The following is a 22,328-nucleotide window of genomic DNA, read 5'->3' on the forward strand; positions in this document are numbered from 1 at the left end:
ACACGGTGACGCAGACGAAGTTGCACATGACATAGAAGAGGAGGTCATAGATGACCCAGTTGTTGACCCCGATTGGCAGCCATTGGGGGAACAGGGTGCAGGTGGCTGTAGTTCAGAAGCGGAGGAGGAGGAGCCGCAGCAGGCATCAACATCACAACAGGTTCCATCTGCCAGGCCCGTATCTGGCCAAAAACGCGTGGCAAAACCAAACCAGTTGGAGGACAGCGTGGCCATCCGGTTAAAGAAGCTCAGTCTGCAATGCCTGAAAAGGTATCCGATAATAGAAAGAGTGCAGTCTGGCTTTTTTTTAAACAATATCCAAATGATCAGCGCAAAGTCATCTGTCAAAAATGTTCAACTATCTTAAGCAGAGGTCAGAATCTTAAAAGTCTAAATACAAGTTGCATGCATAGACATTTATCCACCATGCATTTGCAAGCCTGGACTAACTACCAAACGTCCCTAAAGGCTGCAGCACCCTCGGCCAATGAAGCTAGTCAGCAACGCTACATCCCTTCCCTCCCTGTAAGCCGACCATTTCCCACACCACCTGCAGTATCTGTGCAGCTTTCGTCGCCAGGCCAAAGCAGTCAGGGAATCACCAGGTTAGTAGTAGGAAACACTGCATGTAGGGCACCGGCAAGAATACCATCTCCAACCCTCTCTCAGTCACCCATGTCCACCGGCACCACCGCTAGTTCCACGATCTCCAGCTCTCCAGTCCAGCTCACCCTACATGAGACTCTTGTTAGGAAAAGGAAGTAATCATCCTCGCATCCGCATACACAGGGTTTGAACGCCCACATTGCTAGACTAATCTCATTAGAGATGATGCCCTACCGGTTAGTTGAAAGCGAAGCTTTCAAAGCGCTGATGGACTACGCTGTACCACGCTACGAGCTAACCAGTCGGCACTTCTTTTCTAGAAAAGCCATCCCAGCCCTCCAACAGCATGTTAAAGACCGCATCGTCCATGCACTCAGGCAGTCTGTGACTACAAAGATGCACCTGACAACAGATGCATGGACCAGTAGGCTGTTGTGAACTGTATTTCTGGGCTCCCTCTTGTGGTCACTAATGGTATTGTATGAGTCATGTATTTCTGCAGGCCTGGGTTTCAGCTGTTTCATTAAGCTGTGGGTGTTCCCTATTTAGTCCTCCTTAGGACTCAGTCTCTTGCCTGGTATCGATGTATTCAGTCCAATTTGGTCTCCTCCTGATTCCTTGCCATTTGTCTCATGCAAGAAAAGCTAAGTCCTGTTGCTTACTTTGGATCATTTGCATTATCAGTGTTTTTGTCCAGCTTGCTCAAAATGTGATTTTCTAGCTCGCTGGAAGCTCTAGGGTGCTGATATTCTCCCCTCATACCGTCAGTCGGTGCGGGGGTTCTTGAATATTCAGCGTGGATGTTTTTGCAGGGTTTTCTGCTGACCGCATAGTTCTCTTTCTATTTTCTGCCTATCTAGATTAGTGGGCCTCACTTTGCTGAATCTAGTTCATCTCTATGTTTGTGTTTTCCTCTTGCCTCACTGTTATTATTTGTTGGGGGCTTTCTATATCTTTGGGGTTAATTTCTCTTGGAGGCAAGTGAGGTCTTATTTTCCCTCTAGGGGTAGTCAGTTCTCCGGCTGGCTCGAGACGTCTAGAAACAACGTAGGCACGTTCACCGGCTACTTCTAGTTGTGTGTTAGGATCAGGTATGCGGTTAGCCCAGTTTCCACCTCCCTAGAGCAGTTCCTATGTTTTTGCTGACTTAGCCGGAATACCAGAGATCCTCCACCACTAGGATCATAACAGTAGGCATGGCCAGGGACTTTACGTGTCCATCATGGAACACTGGGTGAATGTGGTGGATGCAGGGTCCACAGGGGACAGCAATATTGGGACAGTTCTGCCTAGCCCACGGTCAAGGAAAGAGTTGGCTGTAGGCGTTCGCCCCCCCTCCTCCTCTTCCTCCTCCTCATGCAGAAGCAAGAGCTCGTCCACAGACCGCAGTCGCACATCCACTCCATCCGCAGCTGCCACTGTTGCACACCAGGTGTGCCATTATGGGACAGCTAGTGGCAAGCGTCAGCAGGCTGTATTGGCAATGAAGTGTTTGGGCGACAACAGACACACCGCGGAAGTTCTGTCCGAGTTCTTGCAGAATGAAACTCAGTCATGGCTGGGCACTGTACATCTTGAGGCAGGCAAGGTAGTGAGTGATAACGGAAGGAATTTCATGGCTGCCATAGCCCTTTCCCAACTGAAACACATTCCTTGCCTGGCTCACACCTTAAACCTGGTGGTGCAGTGCTTCCTGAAAAGTTACCCGGGGTGCTCCTCAAAGTGCGCAGACTTTGCTCGCATATCCGCCGTTCGCCCGTACACTCCAGCCGTATGCAGAACTATCAGCGGTCTTTGAACCTTCCCCAGCATCGCCTAATCATTGACGTTGCAACAAGGTGGAACTCCACACTGCACATGCTTCAGAGACTGTGCGAACAGAGGCGTGCTGTTATGTTTTTGTGGGAGGATACACATACACGGGCAGGCAGTTGGATGGCAGACATGGAGTTGTCAGGTGTGCAGTGGTCGAAGCTACAAGACCTGTGTCAAGTCCTTCAGTGTTTTGAGGAATGCACACGGCTGGTTAGTGCAGACAACACCATAATAAGCATGAGCATCCCCCTAATGCGTCTGCTGATGCAAAGTTTGACGCACATAAAGGAGCAGGCATCTGCAGCCGAGGAAGAGGAAAGCCGTGATGACAGTCAGCCATTGTCTGGTCAGGGCCGTGTAGAGGACGCGGTAGCAGGCGAAGAGGAGGAGGACGAGGAGGATGATGGGGATGAGTACTTTTTGAATGAGGAAGCTTCTCCTGGGCCAACAGAAATTAGTGGTGTTGCAAGGCCGGGTTCTGTTTTTTTAAGGGAGACAAGTGACGCAGATTTGCCTGTAACTGCCCCTCCAACCAGCACAACCGCAGATTTGACAACTGGAACTTTGGCCCACATGGCGGATTATGCCTTACGTATCCTCAAAAGGGACACACGCATTATTAAAATGATGAGCGATGATGATTACTGGTTGGCCTGCATCCTTGACCCTCGCTATAAAGGCAAATTGCAAAATATTATGCCACATGAGAACCTCGAACAAATATTAGCAACCAAACAAGCTACTCTTGTAGACCGTTTGATTCAGGCATTCCCAGCACACAGCGCCGGTGATGGTTCTCAGTCTCACACAAGCTGCAGGGGGCTACATGGCAGAGGTGTTAGAGGTGCACAGATCAGAAGTGGCGTTGGACAGAGGGGTTTTCTGACCAGATTGTGGAGTGATTTCGCAATGACCGCAGACAGGACAGGTACTGCAGCATCCCTTCAAAGTGACAGGAGACAACATTTATCCAGTATGGTTACTAACTATTTTTCAGCCCTTATCGATGTTCTCCCTCAAGCGTCATTACCATTTGATTACTGGGCATCCAAATTAGACACCTGGCCTGAATTGGCAGTATATGCATTGCAGGAGCTTGCTTGCCCAGCAGCTAGTGTGCTATCAGAAAGAGTATTCAGTGCTGCTGGTTCAATATTAACCGAAAAAAGGACTCGTCTGGCTACCCAAAATGTGGATGATCTCTCCTTCATTAAAATGAACCACTCCTGGATTTCAAATTATTTTGCCCCACCTTTCCCGGCTGACACCTAGCTTTCCTATAAAAAGTGCTTGCTTGTGGACTGGTCTTACTGAGTGTTCCAATCTGTTAATTTGCAGCAGCTGTTTGTCCAGCATACGACATGTTTACACCTCCCGCAATGTGAAAACTCCCCCCACGGGGCCGTGGTCTCGCCAGTTGGCGCAAGCACCCATTACAGTGCTGTTTGTCTGAAGAGGTGGGTGTGCCCGCTTTTGGTCGACGGCACTGCCACTGGGTCCCTCATAGTACAATGTAGTGTCTCTGGCGGTGGTGGTGCGCACCCAATGTCAGACACACCGTTGTAACATGAGGGGCCCTGGGGCGGTACCGCCGGCCACAAGAGAGTTCCCCCCCAGCTCAAACTGTGCTCTACCACATGCAAAATTATCTCGCACAGCTCCACCAATGTTTAGTCTATTCGTTGACATCATTCAATGTCTGGCACTGACAATACCAATTTGTAGACATCTATGATGCTACTTAAAGTAGTCTGGGTCAGTGTCCTATATTGGCACCATTAAATATTTACTGCCAAATTACTATGTCAGAAACTCAGCAGATGAGCCCACCCCTGTACCTAAGTATGCCACCCTTTTTATTTTTTTTGTTTGTTTTGCGAGACATTAACATCTATTTATATTTTGAGAGTACTGGGTCAGACACTCCTTGCAATACTCCTCCACTGACCACAATGCTGCCTGCCTGTGTATCCATGTAACCGATGTAAAACTGCCATGAGCCTATTGTTTGTTATTTTAGGCCTTTGATAGCCTGTCTGCGGCCCCTACTTGCATTACTCCACTGACCACAATGCTGCCTGGCCTGCCTGTGTATCCATGTAACCGATGTAAAACTGCCATGAGCCTATTGTTTGTTATTTTAGGCCTTTGATAGCCTGTCTGCGGCCCCTACTTGCATTACTCCACTGACCACAATGCTGCCTGGCCTGCCTGTGTATCCATGTAACCGATGTAAAACTGCCATGAGCCTATTGTTTGTTATTTTAGGCCTTTGATAGCCTGTCTGCGGCCCCTACTTGCATTACTCCTCCACTGACCACAATGCTGCCTGGCCTGCCTGTGTATCCATGTAACCGATGTAAAACTGCCATGAGCCTATTGTTTGTTATTTTAGGCCTTTGATAGCCTGTCTGCGGCCCCTACTTGCATTACTCCTCCACTGACCACAATGCTGCCTGCCTGTGTATACATGTAACTGATGTAAAACTGCCATGAGCCTATTGTTTGTTATTTTAGACCTTTCATAGCCTGTCTGCGGCCCCTACTTGCATTACTCCTCCACTGACCACAATGCTGCCTGGCCTGCCTGTGTATCCATGTAACCGATGTAAAACTGCCATGAGCCTATTGTTTGTTATTTTAGGCCTTTGATAGCCTGTCTGCGGCCCCTACTTGCATTACTCCTCCACTGACCACAATGCTGCCTGGCCTGCCTGTGTATCCATGTAACCGATGTAAAACTGCCATGAGCCTATTGTTTGTTATTTTAGGCCTTTGATAGCCTGTCTGCGGTCCCTACTTGCATTACTCCTCCACTTACCACACCACTGCTGCCCGTTTACCCCTGGAACCTGTTTTACAGTGCATAGAGCCTATTTTTTTATTTTATTTAATATTAATAAAGCCATGATGGACTACGCTGTACCACGCTATGGGCTACCCAGTTGACAATTATTTTGTGAGAAAAGCCATCCCACCCCTCCACCAGCATGTAAAAGACCGCATTGTCCATGCACTATGTCAATCTGTGAGTCCAAAGGTACACCTGACAACAGACACATGGACCTGTAGGCATGGTCACGGAAGGTTACGTGTCCTTTGTGGCGCAATGGGTTAATGTATTGGATGCATGGTCCACACAGGGGACAGCCTGGTAAGTCTGTCTGCAGTCCCTAATTCAAGTTGTCCTCAAATGAATAAATCTGAGCTTCAACCTTCTGGCTCTCATTAAGTGCTGTTTTTTTAAAAAAAATTGGTGTTTAGGGCCTACTAACGGTGTCTGCCCCTGCCTGGTGTTTGTCCTCAACTGAATAAAGCTGAGCTTCAACCTTCTGGCTCTCATTAAGTGCTGTTTTTTTAAAAAAAATTGGTGTTTAGGGCCTACTAACGGTGTCTGCCCCTCCCTGGTGTTTGCCCTCAACTGAATACAGCTGAGCTTCAACCTTCTGGCTTTCGGCCTATAGTATCAGATATTAAACTGCATTTGGCCTTCAACTTTGGTTACGGCCTACTAACGGTGTCTGCCCCTCCCTGGTGTTGCCCTCAACTGAATACAGCTGAGCTTCAACCTTCTGGCTCTCATTAAGTGCTGTGTTTTTAAAAATTGGTGGTTAGGGCCTACTAACGGTGTCTGCCCCTCCATGTTGTTTGTCCTCAACTGAATAAAGCTGAGCTTCTACCTTCTGGCTTTTGGCCTACAGTAGCAGATATTAAACTGCATTTGGCCTACTAGTGTGGTTGGGCCCTTAAAACAGTGTCTGCTGCTCTTGGGTTTGCTACTCCACTGAACAAAGCAATGCCGCCTGTTTAGTCCTGTTACCAATTTTGAACTGCATTTAGCCTACTTTATTCTTTGGCCCTATATCTGTTTCCTCCTCATCCTGCCCATTGCCCAGCCACTGCTAGATGAGTCTGCTGGTACATTGACCTAGCCCACTACATTCCCCTTGCACTCTACACAGCCAGAATCTGACCCTGCTGAAAGTAAGGTTCCCCTTCCCGCATGTTATACCACCTTACACAGGGACAAAGAGGAAGGTGCAGATGAAAGTGCAGGTTCCTTCATCAGGTGGGGGGGGGCATACTCATTGGCAACGTCACTGGCACAGGGCCCCTCAGAGTACGCAAAAGTGTCGCTGCTGGTGGGAGGCGCCCCCGACATGCAAACACACCGCTGTACTTTGAGGGGCCCTGTGCCAGTGCCAATGCGAACGAGTGGGCCCCCCCTGCTTGCTCAGGATCACAGCACTTGCAACGTTGAAATACTTACCTCTCCCTACTCCACTGCCGTGACGTAGTCCACATTTCCTGGGCCCACTAAAGCCTTGAACCTGCCCTACCCCCCACAACTTTTGCCAAATGACCCCCAATTTCCTATGCCCAACTATTATTATAAAGTTAATTAAGATTGACAAGCTTCAGAAACAAGAATGGATGTTTTTGGCATTAAAATGGGCACTGTAGGTGTTTTCCTGGCCTCCACTCACTGCCGACTATGGTTCCCCATTGACTTGCATTGGGTTTCGTGTTTCGGTCGATCCCCGACTTTTACCGATAATCGGCCGACTGCACTCGACTCGACTCTGGACAAAGTCGGGTTTCACAAAACCCGACTCGATCTTAAAAAAATGAAAGTCGCTCAACCCTAGTAAGAAGATAGTGCCATTCAATATGATGACTCCAATGCATTAAGAGGATAAAAATTTTGATGGGAGCAGGAGGGCTTCTTTAAGAAAGAGACAATCATTATAAATGTTACCTATTGAGAAGGGGATGAAGGCCTCATTTTTCTTGAAATTTCCATTAGAGTCCAGAAAGTGTTCTGGATAAAAGTCATCTGGTTTCTCAAAATAAACTTTATCTCGGAGTATGGAGTGGAGCAGTGGGAAAACAACTGTGCCCTGTGGGGAAAAGAATCAGGTATACATGATAAAAGTTTGCCCTAGCCCTGCCCTTAGCTAAGCCTCTGTTTAGAGAAGTGTTACATGTTTCCAATCTTCAAAAGCCACCAACAGGTCATGTTTTCAGAATGTCTTTAGTATTGCCCAGGCAAAAATAGTAAGAAATTCCTAAAAATATGATCTGTTGGTGACTCTTGAGGACTGGCTTTGGGGAACAGTGGCTTTAAGGAATCTTGGATGAAGTGGATCTCTGCTTCCTACCTTCGGGAAAAAATACCCTCTGAATGTGACATCTTCAGAGGTTGCATGTGGGACACTATTAGGAGCAATGTCCCCAAACCGCTGAATCTCATGAACGACGGCATCTGTATATGGCATTTCTTTCCGATGCTCCATTTGAGGTTGGGCCGATCCGATCACTCGCTCAATTTCACTATGAACTTTCTCTACCAAGGAAGGAATAAGATGTCACATACTTATGTCCATAAAGCTGGGCATCAACAAATAAATCTCAACGTTAACTTATGAGATGGTATCAGCACAGGAAAATAAAGTGTAAAAAAATGCTGTCATCAGAAAATAAAATATTATCATTTTTTTTTTTAAATTTGTCCACTTATGAAAAGTAAGCAATGAAAATATTGCAGACTGTGGTTTTAAAAATAACATTTTACATCTTAAATATATTATTTTATGGCTGTAAACGAGCTAATACATTTGTTAGAAATTTAATTTGTGTTCATTTTTTAAGGATTCAAAGAAGTTACAACCCTTTTTGCATGAATGCCCTTAAATGGCTTCTGATAGTTTACACGCTGCAAAAAATTGAATCACATCACATGGAATAGCACAGCCAATAAGGAGGGACTATTACAGTTTGTATAAAAGCAGAGGCAGGGAATGTAGCAGCCATTTTGAGGTGAATCTGAGTATTAAGATAATGTCACAGCTTACAACTTAGTGATAGGGAGAAGAAATCGTATAGCACTAAAGAAATTGTAAAAAATAGCGTATGACAGCACATCATTGAAGATAATTAGCATGTGAATAAAAGAGAATAGTGACATACAATTTTCATGGCAATTGGAGGCTTTGTGCGACTTCCAGTTGCCCATGAATTGATTTGATGTAAATCAAATTTCATGGGAAAATCCAGCAAAGTTAGCAACTCGAATTTCAAAATATTCTCTCATTTCTATCCACAAAAAAAATAAATAAATAAAGCCACAAAATTAAAAATGGGGGGGGGGGAGAAATTAAATATTTTATGTGCAAGTTCATATTTATTTCTCATAGTGTCCCTGGAAATCCTGGATAAAGATTGTACTGTGTTTTCTAAATGTTTTTCTTACTTTGAATTTCGGGGTATTTTATCATCAGCAGAAGTCCCCATCTCAGGGTGGTTGACGTGGTCTCCATTCCAGCAGCAAACAGGTTTCCTACGAGTGCTGTTAGGTTTTTATTGTGGAAATACTCGGTGGATTCAGGTTTACCCTGAACAGCAGAAAATAACAAATACCCCATTAATTATAGACCATGTTAGTCTTTCAAAAGATTGAAGAACATACAAAAGTTGCTGATATTTTTTTCAAAAAGCAGCAACAAATTCTGTCCATAATTGTTTTTGGTGCTGCAGATTAGCCCCGTTTAATTGTATGGAGCGAAGTTGCAATACCAAACAATATCCATCAACATGTCTTGTCTTTCTGGTCTACCTTCCTGTGATTACCAGTGGAAACGGCACCCTTAGGAGGAACTCCTGGCCAAATTTCCAGCTACACATTCCCAGCATGGTAAGCTCATTCGTCCCTCTCCCTCTCCCTGCATCTCACCATGTTTCTACTACACTTTTTCTCTGATAGTTAATTTTTTTACTCATTCAGAAGTGGAAAAAACATGAAGCCCTTCTGTTCTCGGTGGAAAAAAAACGGGACCATAATAGTTGTCCGTTTGGATCTACAGTAATTTCTGTGTATAGCTCTGAAATAAGTTCAGATGTGTCCTTCCTGACCTATTCTTCTGATGTGTATCTGAGCTGTATATCTAATCCTCACATGTGTGATGTTGACTGTTGTACTGAGTGATTACTCTGATCTGAGAACTGCAGCCTCAATAATATGACTGCTCTGATCTCTGAAAAGAAATGTTAGTATCTGTTTCTGGGATCAGCTATCTCAAGTACACAGCTTTCGCAGAAACAAATACAACTAACAAATACGTTACTGTGATCTGAGCATAGCAGTCATGTCATTACAATTCTCATATCACAGCATTTATGTTGCGTGCTCAGCAGGTAAGGGCACCAGAGCTGTAGTGATTTCATCAAGTGACATGTACTCCATCACTGGATGAACTCACCACATCGGTACTGGTGTCTGTATCTGATAAGTAATGACCAGTAATTACGGTGATCTGAGTGCTTCAGCCGCAATGGCATGACTGATTCACACAGATCGCAATAATTACTGGTGAGCACTCCTCAGGTGTGGGCACCAGGGCTACGGTGATGACTTCATCCAGCAGTTAGTACATTTCACTGGATGAAATCACTGCTGCAACCTTCGTTCTGGATCTGGTAAATGATCACTGCTGATTACTGTAATCTGAGCACTGCAATGACATGACGGTTCCACTCAGATCACAGTCATTACTGGTGACAGAGGGAAATTGAGGGTATGTCCAGATAACAGCTGAGGCAGCCAAATCTTAGGAGATAGGGTTGGACACCAAACACAGTCACCTTGTGCTATTGCATTTGTAAGTGTTGTTCTCTGACACTTGCACACCAGTAAATAAAAATACTTAATTTATATTTATACACATGTTAACAAACTTGTCAAAACACTAAAAAAATTCTGATACTCTGCAGGTAGATGATTTTGTGACCTTTATATCAATATTTAACCAGCAAGTGTTTGTTATTTGAGTTGAAGTCTGAGGGTTTTGCTAGAATTCCACTACATTGTGTCTAAAGTGTTTCTTGAGAAATTCTAGGCTACGATAAAATTCACCCTTGATATAATGCATTGTACCTCTTCTTGCTTGGCCAGGAAGGCATCAATAAGGTTCCTCTGGTCATTTACATCCAATTCTTTCTTCTGTTTTGTAAATGTCGCTGTTATGAATTTTTGAAACTCCACCATATTTCCAAAAATTGTTCTGTGAGGTCCGGGGAGCAAACCCATCAATGTCGGGAAACTGTTATACAACTAAATAAATATAAAAGTAATACTGAATGTTGTCATGGAAGGCGCCAAATGGATTCATTTGTTAAATACAACCGGGAAAGGCGCTGTCCAACTTGCAAAAATTATTGAGGCTCTCAGTACCATACAGATGTCATCTACGTATAAATGAGTACTCCAATGAACACATAGCACATAAGAGGTGATCATCGTATGATTGCTGTGGTCCAACTTTATGCACTTCTTTCCTTTGATGATTGGATATTCTAGTCGTCAAGCCGTCGAGATCAAGCATTTACCACCTATCCTGTGGAATGTATTTAGTTCTCAAAATCTTTTAGATCAACGAGAATTTAAAAAAATCCAAATTGCCCATGTGTACGTTGGAACATTTATTTTTATCAAAACTGTTACTAGAAAAAAAATAACAGTTTAAAATATGAAATAAAAAGTTCAGACTTACCCGGATCCACGGGCTCCCCAGGAGTCTCATATTTTCATTAATTAAGCCAATAAGTTTTAAGATGGTGGGATCTTCGTACTCAAATCTATGGCTGAGTAGTATGGCCACAATTATATTGGCAACGGCCGCATTTATACTGGTCAAGTTATCAAATGGCTTTCCTGAAAAAGTAGATAATATGTAAATTAAAAAAAAAAACTTTTTTTTATCTTTTAAAAAACTATATAGTATATGTATGAGTTACGCGTACATCTAATATATAAAGCCGAATGTGTGAATGTAATTTTGCCCCTATCTACATAATGGGGAAAAAAATTAAAGGAAAAGTGTTGGAGGCAAATTAACAGCTGCCAGATGTGAACAAAGGATGACAATGAGAGCGATGGCGCCAAAGAGTATATACTGTACAGTTGCTAAGGTGGGGCGCCGACATGGGATAATCACCACACCACCACGGGGATATGAACACACACACAAAATGCACCACACACTACCATGTGCTCGAACATATACCACCCTCAGCGCACATTTCACCACACATACACCAACCTCGCCACATAAAAGTCGAAACACAAAAGTCGTCGCTCAAAACTTGCCACGCGCAAAACTCTCCACATGCAAAACTCGGCACACGTGCAAAACTCACCTCATGGAAAACTCGCCACACGCAAAACTTGCACACGCGGAAAAATTGCCACATGCACAAAAGTTGCAACACATGCAAAAGTTGCCTCACACAAAACTTGCACATACTCAAAAGGCACCACACATAAAACTTGCCACGCGCAAAACTTGCTGCACACAACTTGCTACACTAACCTGTCACATGCAACTCGACACACAAAAAGTTGCTACACGCATGTCACACACAAAACTCATCTCACAAAAGTCGCTACATGCATGTCGCCACACGCAACTCAACACACACAACTTGACACACGAAACTCGCCCTAAAACGCACACAAGTCTGGTATTATCCTTCAAAAATAAAAATCTGATTAATAAGCAGACAAACTACAAGAGCAACAAATGTACCATATAGGAATACGGCAGCTGTCAGTCACATGACCAGTCTATTATGTGTATGTGTGAGCTAATATATACTGCCAGGGGGTGGGCTTACTGTTGGCTGGGGATTTATCAGGCTGCCAATATAGCTTACAAATACTGAGGTAAAAATACTGACAAAATAACGTGTGAACGAGGTCTAATACAGGAGGAGATGACATACAGATATATACTATATACAGGAGGGGATGACACACAGGTATATACTATTTACAGGGGAGATGACACACAGGTATATACTATATACAGGAGGAGATGACACACAGATATATACTATATACAGGAGGAGATGACATACAGGTATATACTATATACAAGAGGAGATGACACACAGGTATATACTATATACAGGAGCAGATTACCTACAGGTATATAGTATATACAGGAGGAGATGACATACAGGTATATGCTATGTATAGGAGGAGATGACATACAGGTATATACTATATACAGGAGGAGATGACACACAGATATATACTATATATAGGTGAGATGACACAGGTATATACTATATATAGGAGGAGATGACATACAGGTTTATACTATATACAGGGGAGATGACACACAGCAGGTATATATAGTATATACAGGGGAGATGACATACAGGTATATACTATATACAGGAGATGACATACAGGTGTATACTATATATAAGGGAGATGACAAACATGTATATACTGAGGTGAAAATGAGAGGTGTGAGGTGAAAATGAAAAGGTATGAGTGCAAAATGGCAGGAGTGAGGGAAAATAGTGGAGTGATCAGAAAATGACAGATGTGAGGTCGAAATGACAAGTGTTAGGGGGGAATGAGAGGAGTGAGGGGGAAATAAGAGGAGTGAGGGGGAAAATGAGAGGTGTGAGGAAGAAAATGAGAGATGTGAGGGGGAAAATGAAAGATGTGATGGGGAAAATGAGAGGCGTGATGGGAAAATAAGAGAAGTGAGGTGCTATAACTAACCACAGATATTTACTATGCCCAGGCAATGCCGGGCTCTTCAGCTAGTGTACAATATAATTTCGGTAATAACTAGATATGGACAAATCTTTTGGAAGATCAGATTTGTCCAATTGATTTTGGATTCTCTCTTCGGACCCCTTGTTCTAATTTCACAGGTTGTCTGGTTATGCTATGACCTTATTACTTGATTTACATTCTAGTCCTCCTATAAACACAGGCCTGCTGTTCGGGATGTTGCAGACCTGTACTATCTTGAACCAGTCATCTATAGAGGAATATTGGAAGGGACTTCTAGTCTCAAGTTCAAACCGTTAGGGTCAGGAATGATTACTGTGATTTTGTTGGCTGTATCATATTGGGATCATTCAATAATGATCTGTGAATGAGCTCTAATAGTGAGCTATACAACTTCATGATCCATTATCTTCTCTGGTCCCAGGTGTGACAACTGAATTCTTTGCTCTTTGAAGGAAATTATTTCTCAGCCAATTATTGACTATGGTGGGTCAACCAGTGATTATCAGTTAACTTCTGTGTTTTTGCGAGGGACCAGGAAGTAAATATTAGCAGAAACCCAGGATCAAAAGTGGAGGATAGTTCATGAAGAGAGAATAACACAAACACTAGGTCATCTAATTCTGGTGGAGGTGGAGTAGAACAACGCTATGAACCATAAAAAAAATTTAATTATGTTAAACGAAAAACAAAGGCTTAAACTTTAGCAGTCTATTCTTTTAGGCCCAGCAGCTTCCTGTTATCTCTATGATTGCTGCATATATTATTGCTATTTTTCTTCCATCATTACACATATTCCTAGAAATGAGACTCTCACCATCATAGGATTTCAGCTTCTGCACTAAACATTCGGCCTCCTCGATGATCTTGTCTTCTATGGTTTTCTTCCCCATTCCATAATCTCGTAGTGTGGAAAGAGTAAATCTTCTCATCACTTTCCAATTCTCTCCATTGGAAAATACAACACCTAAACACAAAGGATACATGTTTTATCTATCCATAAAACATGGGACATAAAGATTTAATGTACAGACAAGCCCTTAAAGGGAATCTGTCAGTAGACTACACCATTCTATGTTAAGTCATAGAAAATGTCATAAAATTATACCTTGATATCTGAAATCCATGTTTTTCTTAATATTTAAAATGAGCTGTTAAGAAACATGGGCCAAACATATATCTCCCTGAGAATCTGCCTACAGAGCTTATTTTAAATTAAAGGCGGCGTTACCAGTATGAGGTATGTAATGATTGACAGTCTGCTCTTCTGATCTACATGACTCATACTGGTAACTCCCACATTCATTTAAATTAAGCTTTGGAGGCAGGTTCTAAGGGAGATCTATGTCCGGCCCACAGACCTTAACAGCTCACTTACATATTATTAAAAATGTGAATATCTCAGGAATAAGACATTTAATAACAGATATTAATATATCATTTGATTCAAATTTATTTGCCCTGCATGCCCAAATTTACAGCTTAGGAGGGTTAATCCTATGGACAGATTCCCTTTAATTTAAAATAGAATCCTTAGTGATGAAATGATCGTGAGAAACTCCTCTGCTCAACAGTTTGGTCACCTGTTATTCCTAAAGGAAGCTGCCACTGACTATTCAAAGAGCTATCCATACACAAAAATGCACACATAAACTAGGTCCTTAGCAACAGTAACATTTTATTCTACATCATAGAGAGCGGTCCTCAGCGAACTCTTCCCTCTATTACATGCAGTGTTATGGGTTTCTCTTCGAGTTGAGTCAAGAGATTATTTTAGCTATTATTGAGAATTTTTTTAAAAGACGCTTGCCCCATTTCATCAAAGTAATTACACCAGAAACCTTTCATTAAATACCTTGAAAAGTCAAAAAAAATTTGCACAGTGGTGAGTTGCACAAAAACATAGCAACTTTATTGCATTTTGAAACCAGTTTTATGCTTCTTTGCAAAAATAGGTGAAGCTGGGGAGGAACTGTAAGGGGGTGCTGGGGTCAAGTCAAGCCTTGCATGCATTAGTAGTGAAACGGATACGTTTTAGTGTAATTTGGATTATTATGCGATGACATATGTGTAATGTATAGTTGTGTCATTTTATAAGACTAGGGATACAGTTAGGAAACTATAGCATAAGTGAAGGACTTAGAATAATAGGAATAGAATTATTATTAAGGCAATATTAAGGCAATATTAATAATTAAGGTAATATTAAGGCAATATAATATTATATAAGGCAATATTGCCTTGCGCTGGCGTGTACTCCGGAGGACAGAGAATGAACTTCAATCCAATATTGCGGCCAGCATGCAGCCAGTGGGTAAGGAAAGGGTGAATCAAACACCTGAAAACCCCGCCCATATGACCCAAAACTGGTCCCGCCAAATTCAGGTGACAGGTTCCCTTTAAGAGCAGAGACATCAGGCAGGATGGATAACAAACCAGGTCGTTAAAGGCAATAGTAGAGAAGAATGCATGTCTGCTATCAGAGATGGATGAGTGGTAGGTGGAGCTGCCTAATATAGGACCTGCTAACACAGGATAGGCCGGAGAAGCTAATCTCTGCAGGACACAGCAGGGTTAAATTCCTGCACAGACCAGCCATGCACAATAAGGCCAGATGGATACCACATGCAAGTGCAGCAGTGCTGAGGAGTGCAAGATGAAACTAACTGAAACAAACTGCCTTCCACGATGAGAAACCACATGGTGAGTGGTGTGTCATTGAAAAAACATGCAAGTTGACGTCCTGACAAGGTAATTACAATTAACTCTTTTTTTTTGTAGGGCTGGTATATTAGCATTAGATGTAAAACATAAAATCTGCTTACCGTTGTTATTTAATAATTTGGTAATTACAGGAGCACGGGGGCGGTCAGAAAACACATCGGCATGGTTGACGAGAGCATCCTTAACAGCTTCATAACCACAAAGGACAACTATTTTTCTCATGCCAATCTGGACACTGAAGACCGGACCGTACGTCTTAGAAAGCTGTGGACACAATGTACGTCATCATTTTGTAAAGTCACTTGAAGAGGAAGGGTCATCTCTACTCCGGACATGCACATTTTCACTAAATGAATGGGACTTAATAGATGGTGGGGATAACCCTCAGATGAGAAAATTGACATAAGAAAATGTATGTGGGGTGTAAATTATAGAGTAAATATTTGCCTGCTCATAGCTGCTATCATTTTTGAGTTGTGCTGATTCGGCTGGCCAAGATGCAATAGATCAAGCCTCTGATTAAATTTGGCACGATTTAACAAATACACTAATGGTTAAAACTAGAGATTAGCTAACACGAACTGTAAAGTAGGGGGATCATATTGGACGCTTGGTGTCTGCGGCTGAATACCAAACATGGAATTCCATTTTAGGGTTTGGATGCATAAAAATCAAGACTCAGGCCAATCAACCAATGAGGCCACTGATTTTTGTGCCATGTCTGTCCTTTTCAAATGGTCACAAAAATGCAATCATCCACATTTTTTGTGTACCCCTCAAAAAGGTGGACAATGCCAAGAATGGAGTCAGACAGAACACACAAGTGACTAAAACTGGTTTATTAAAGTCACTGGCCATGTTGGTAGTTATGTCTTAATTCCATTTTTCAGTGCTTCAGATGGAAGCTCTGATGTAGTGACTTGTGGCAAAAACAGGACGTTGAACTGGCCTAACTCAACTCAACATCTACCATGATGGTATGTGCATAGAAATTTTTTTTAGGGATTCAAAAACAACAAATTTTCTAGTGGAAACTGCTTCATGAAATGCTCCTTCTCTGGGCATGTGTACAGAGCGTCACAAAATTGCCACAAAATAATTAGCATAATGCACAGCAATGTCAAAATGACTTTGCTGTGTACATGTTCAGGCTTTTGCTATGTCTTTTAACAGCTTCAAATTTCAAAACAGTGATGAGGCTAAAAAAAAATAACATTCTCACTCTTCCAGGGGTTTCCTCTTTGAAGTCACTCGAAAGATATAGTTTACATTATTGAAACAAATTGGAGTTGCTGCAATAATGACTGCAAAACCACCATCGGAGCCACTTCAGGAAAAAGACCGATGGCTTTTTCCTGAAACTGCTTGACCTGGGAAAACCTCAGTGGATCTGCTGTTGTCTTGCGAATGTTGTATGCTCATGCCATTTGAGGAGTTTTTGGAGGACTCTTTCTTTTCCTGAAGTGGTTAAGAAGAGTTTTTTAATGTTTTTGCCAAGGTTCTATTCTGCAACACATTTTGATTGGACAGTGCCTTGATTGGAAAGGAATCCATGACCCGAAAAAAAAACATAAATGTAGAAATGTTTGCAAATTTATTAAAAAAGAAAAACTGAAATATCACATGGTTGTAAGTATTGCAAAAATTACTACATTTATGTTTTTTTTTTCAGTCAAGATGTTGTGCAGATTGTACATTAATGAGAAACAAATAAACTTTTTTTGAATTTACCAAATGGCTGCAATGAAACAAAGAGTGAAAAATGTAAAGGGGTCTGAATGCTTTCCGTACCCACTGTATGTCATTTTTATGGGGGGTCCCCTATTTTAATAGCCAGTGAAGGCTAAGTATACAGCTGTGAGCTTAATAGTCTGGGAAGCTCCATCCCAGGTGGGTCACAAAGAGTCTCATTTCTACTCATCCTATATTGATTCCCTATTCTACAGATAGTAAATTACAGTCTGTACAGACTGTGAATTTTATGAAGCTCAGCTGACCTAATAGCTTCATCATAGCTTTTAATGGAACTTGGCTTTCTGTCTATTTGATGTCCATAAATGTGTCGGATAAGAACAAATATCTATGTTTAATCTGGCCCCTAGGGGTGGTAAAATTTGACAATTGCTCTTGTTCCAGAAATGGCCGTGCACCTCCTTACCTCCATGAAAGTTTTATATGGTTTTGACATGTCCATCATGAGAACATTCCCAAGGATCGGTAAAGGTTTTGGTCCAGGTGGGAAATTTTTGTAATTTTCTTGTTTTTGGTTCTTAAAAGCAACTGCCAAAAATAAGATGACAACGATGGCGAGGAGAACAGTGACCAGGTCCATGGTGCTTGTCAAATCTAGAAAAGGAGAACAGGAACTGAGTAATGCTTGTGTTCATATATTTAGAGGGGCTGTTTCATTATATAAAAAAGTAACTTTGCAATTTAATTCATAGCGTAAAGAAAATCATTTTTTCCCTCAAGAATTGAGAACTTTTTAAAATCTATAGTTCTGCTGTTAATCTACGTTACCCGACCATCTGTGCAGGATATCAGCGTGATCGATTTTCTAGGAATCAAGCATCCAACCCGCAGCGGCCAGATGTTACAGCATAGTGGATGGGATTTCAAGAAATCCCATCTCCACTATGCGTGCACTGACGCCTCCGGCTTCCCTGCAGAGACACACATGCGGTGCGTCTTTCCAGACTGCAGCATGTCTATTTTGCTTGTGTTGACGCTCCATCTCCACAAGATAAATGTCACCTGTACAACGTATTGGGCGCGGTGACTCAGCACGGTTCAATGAACACATGCGAAATCACCGGCGTTCAAAAGCCGGCAGCGCTTTGGACGGAGCTGACATGTGATGTTTCCAAAGTGCTGCTGATTACTGACCTTTGGAACATACCCTAAAACATGACAATACACCCCACAACTACTGCATTTCCTAATCATACATGCCTCAGCTGCTGCAGAACATCTTAATACATACCTGAGCTCAGGGGTGTTTATAGACAACAGAGAAGGCCAGTGGCAGAACACTGCATGGACATCATTGTAAAGCACTATTCCACCTGCGTTGGAGGCGGATGTGGACCCCCTAACCAGCTGCACTTAATACACACCTCAACTGCTGCAAAATACACCTCAGCTACTGCAGAACTTCATAATACACCTCAGCTGCTTCACAACCACATAAAACACCTCAGCTGCTGCAGAACATCATAATAAAACTCAGCTGCTGCAGATCCTCATAATACACCTCAGCTGCTGCAGAACCTCATAAACATCTCAGCTGCTGAAGAACATCATAATACACACCTCAGCTGCTGCAGAACCTCATAAAACACCTCAGCTGCTGCAGAACCTCATAATACACACCTCAGCTTTTGCAGAACCTCATAACCCCAGCTGCTGGATGCATTCACTAAAGTGTTTTGCCTGACATAACAGACGCGTCGGGCAGGTTTCTGTGACGTCTCGGATACTGTGCATTGACCCTGTGTCATGGAGACAAGGCATATTTAATATTATAAAAGTTTCAGAACCTGGTGTCTTACTTTGTGCAGCAGGAGAGTCCAGCAGATAGGATCCCCGATCCCCGATCTTGACTCAAAAACATCTCAGGCACTTAAACTCCTGGAAAATATTTAAGCCACAAGTAAATTGTTAACCCCTGCAGAACCTCCACCCTCAACAACCTCCAGGAAACACAGGAAATGTGTCAGTGACTTACAGAAACATTTCACGCCCTTCTTGTGCAGATTAACTCTTTAGGAGCATAGCAATAACTAATGAAATAGAATGTATATATAATATACCTTATTATTCATTATATTTCATTAATTATAACTTTGTCTTGCTTTTGCTATGTGAGTGTCTTCGGCGTGCTCGAATACTATGTTCGACTCCCCGCGGCTGCATGTAGACAGTCACAACACATGCAGGGATCGCCTGTTTTTTAGGCATGTGTTGCAGCTGTCTAATAGCCCTGAGACATGCAGATGCGGGGTCTCGAATATATTATTTGAGCACGCCGAAGACAATGGGTTAGCACCCGAGTACGTTTAGATAACACCTAACCTGAGCACATTCGCTCATCACTAATCGCAACCAAAATGTTTGAACATCACTTAAAGGGAACCTGTCACCCTCAAAATCAAAAGGTGAGCTAAGCCCACCGGCATCAGGGGCTTATCTACAGCATTCTGTAATGCTGTAGATAAGCCCCCGATGTATCCTGAAAGATAAGAAAAAGAGGTTAGATTATACTCACCCGGGGCGGTCCCGCTGCCGTCCGATCCGATGGGCGTTGCGGTCCAGTCTGGGGCCTCCCATCTTCCTATGATGACGTCCTCTTCTTGTCTTCACCCTGCGGCTCCGGCGCAGGCATATTTTGTCTGCCCTGTTGAGGGCAGCGCAAAATACTGCAGTGCGCAGGCGCCGGGAAAGGTCAGAAAGACCAGCGTCTGCGCACTGCACTACTTTGCTCTGCCCTCAAGGGCAGACAAAGTACGTCTTTTGGTGTGAAGACAAGAAGAGGACGTCATTGAAAGAAGATGGGAGGCCCCGGACTGCGACACCCACCGCAGCGGGACCACACCTGGGTGAGTATAATCTAACCTCTTTTTCTCATTTTTCAGGATACATCAGGGGCTTATCTACAGCATTCCAGAATGCTGTAGATAAGCCCCTGATGCCGGTGGGCTTAGCTCACCTTCGATTTTGGGGGTGACAGGTTCCCTTTAAGCAAACGTATTCCCTGGTGCTGGTCAGTTCCTTGGCCGTTGAAGGGAGCTAAGTGAATTTCTTTACCTTCCAGGAATCCTGGCTCAGTTTGACTAGCTGTGCCGTAGAGATGTCAACTGTGTGCCACATGGATGACATCTTGCCATGCCAGCAAATCAAATGCCGGTAACCTAGAAGCCAATGGCACTTTCACACAGCTCCTGTTCACAGCCAGAGAATACAGACGATGACTGACGTCCTCTTCTTGTCTTCACGCTGCTGCTCCGGCGCAGCCGTACTTTTTCTCCCTGTTGAGGGCAGAGAAAAGTACTGCAGTGCGCAGGCGCCGGGCTTCTCTGACCTTTCCCGATGCCTGTGCACTGCAGTACTTTGCTCTGCCCTCAACAGGGAGAAAAAGTACGCCTGCGCCAGAGCAGCAGCGTGAAGACAAGAGGACGTTATCATAACAAGATGGGAGGCCCCGGACCGGACCAAGGAGCCCATCAGAACGGACCACAGCGGGTCCGCACCTGGGTGAGTATATACTAACCTCTTTTTCTCTTCTTTCAGGATACATCGTGGGCTTATCTACAGCATTACAGAATGCTTAGCTCACCTTCGATTTTGGTGGTGACAGGTTCCCTTTAAGGTGTTTGGCAATGTTCTAATACATATCTCCCGGGCACTAGAAGAGGAAACCTAAAAACGAAAAAATAATGTAATAGTTGCTATAAGACCTTATCTAATCACATTCGCTCATCATTAATAGTTCTTCTGATCCATTGCTGTAACCATCATAGTGTTTCACAAAAATAGTGCAAGTTTCACCAGCCTTTGATGAGTGAGTAATTTTCACATATGAAAACATGTGAAATTTTCACATATGAAACAAATAAATAAAGTACAAAACTTGTTCTATTCCCTGCAATGGCATCAATGTGACATCAGTAGTGTTGAGCGATACCTTCCGATATCGGAAAGTATCGGTATTGGAAAGTATCGGCCGATACCGTCAAAGTATCGGATCTAATCCGATACCGATACCCGATCCCAATGCAAGTCAATGGGACGAAAATATCGGAATTAAAATAAACCCTTTATAAACTTGTAGGTTCATTCTACATGAAGGAAAACAACTAAGAATAATGTAGGATGTATTGGGGGAGGTGGAGGAGACATTAAAGGCACAGAGGTTTAGCCCAATCTAATAGAATAGCAGGATTTTGTTTTGTTTTTTATGACATTCGGCGTTAGAAAGATTTTGACTATGTTAATTTTTTTTTTATTTTGTCAGATATTGATGTTTCACTACTTCCACGCCCTTCACCTTCTTTTTTACTTCTCCCACACTTTCTTCTTCATTATCCTCATCATCAGCTTCTTTGACATCAACTTCTTCACCTTATTCATCTTCTTCTTCATCTTCTACCTATTATTTTTTTTGTTACATTGTTCATATTCTTTTTATTTTACTATTATCTTCTTCATATTGTACTTCTTCATCATATTCTTATTTGTGACAGACATTCCCGTAGTTGTTATCTATAAAAGTTTGAAGATTACACCTTCCGTTCTGCCTGTCACAAAACAGTTACATTTGTCCGCGTTCAGTTTGGCCTGCAGCATCAGGCTTTATCCAGGGGCACCACGAGGAGGAACGGACTCACCCCCATACACTGCTTAGTCTTCTTCTGCTTATAATTTAGATAATATCTTTTGCTCTGATATTTAGAGTTATGCTTAATGTTCTTCTGCTCTTTGTTCTGCAGCCTCTTGTTCTTCTGCTTCTCGGTCTTCCAGGTCGTCGTCGTCTCCAGGGTCGTCGTCTCCGGGGTCGTCGTCATCGGGGTGGTCTTCAGGGTCATCGTCTCCA

The 22,328-nt window shown here is 42.9% G+C and overlaps 1 protein-coding gene across 6 annotated transcripts in view; it reads right to left on the reverse strand.

The window, feature by feature from the left end:
• LOC143808723 (cytochrome P450 2B11-like) overlaps nucleotides 1-21,125 on the reverse strand; it is a 42,780-nt gene extending 21,655 nt beyond the window's left edge. The window contains exons 1-10 of one of the 6 annotated variants that reach the window (XM_077291659.1): nucleotides 21,072-21,125; nucleotides 19,288-19,366; nucleotides 17,895-18,082; nucleotides 15,838-16,000; nucleotides 13,830-13,979; nucleotides 10,971-11,131; nucleotides 10,355-10,531; nucleotides 8,675-8,816; nucleotides 7,584-7,768; nucleotides 7,181-7,322 (exon numbers count right to left, since the gene is read on the reverse strand). In XM_077291659.1, coding sequence (XP_077147774.1) covers nucleotides 7,181-7,322; nucleotides 7,584-7,768; nucleotides 8,675-8,816; nucleotides 10,355-10,531; nucleotides 10,971-11,131; nucleotides 13,830-13,979; nucleotides 15,838-16,000; nucleotides 17,895-18,068 — 1,294 coding nt within the window. In that variant the 5' untranslated portion in view covers nucleotides 18,069-18,082; nucleotides 19,288-19,366; nucleotides 21,072-21,125. Of the gene's footprint in view, nucleotides 1-7,180; nucleotides 7,323-7,583; nucleotides 7,769-8,674; nucleotides 8,817-10,354; nucleotides 10,532-10,970; nucleotides 11,132-13,829; nucleotides 13,980-15,837; nucleotides 16,001-17,894; nucleotides 18,083-19,048; nucleotides 19,068-19,108; nucleotides 19,244-19,275; nucleotides 19,437-21,071 lie in introns of those variants that run through there. The other 5 variants (XM_077291663.1, XM_077291658.1, XM_077291661.1 and 2 more) reach the window with 5 other exon arrangements.
• Nucleotides 21,126-22,328: the final 1,203 nt, after the last annotated feature.

The sequence above is a fragment of the Ranitomeya variabilis genome, chromosome 2 (assembly GCF_051348905.1).
Source record: "Ranitomeya variabilis isolate aRanVar5 chromosome 2, aRanVar5.hap1, whole genome shotgun sequence".
NCBI lineage: Eukaryota > Metazoa > Chordata > Amphibia > Anura > Dendrobatidae > Ranitomeya > Ranitomeya variabilis.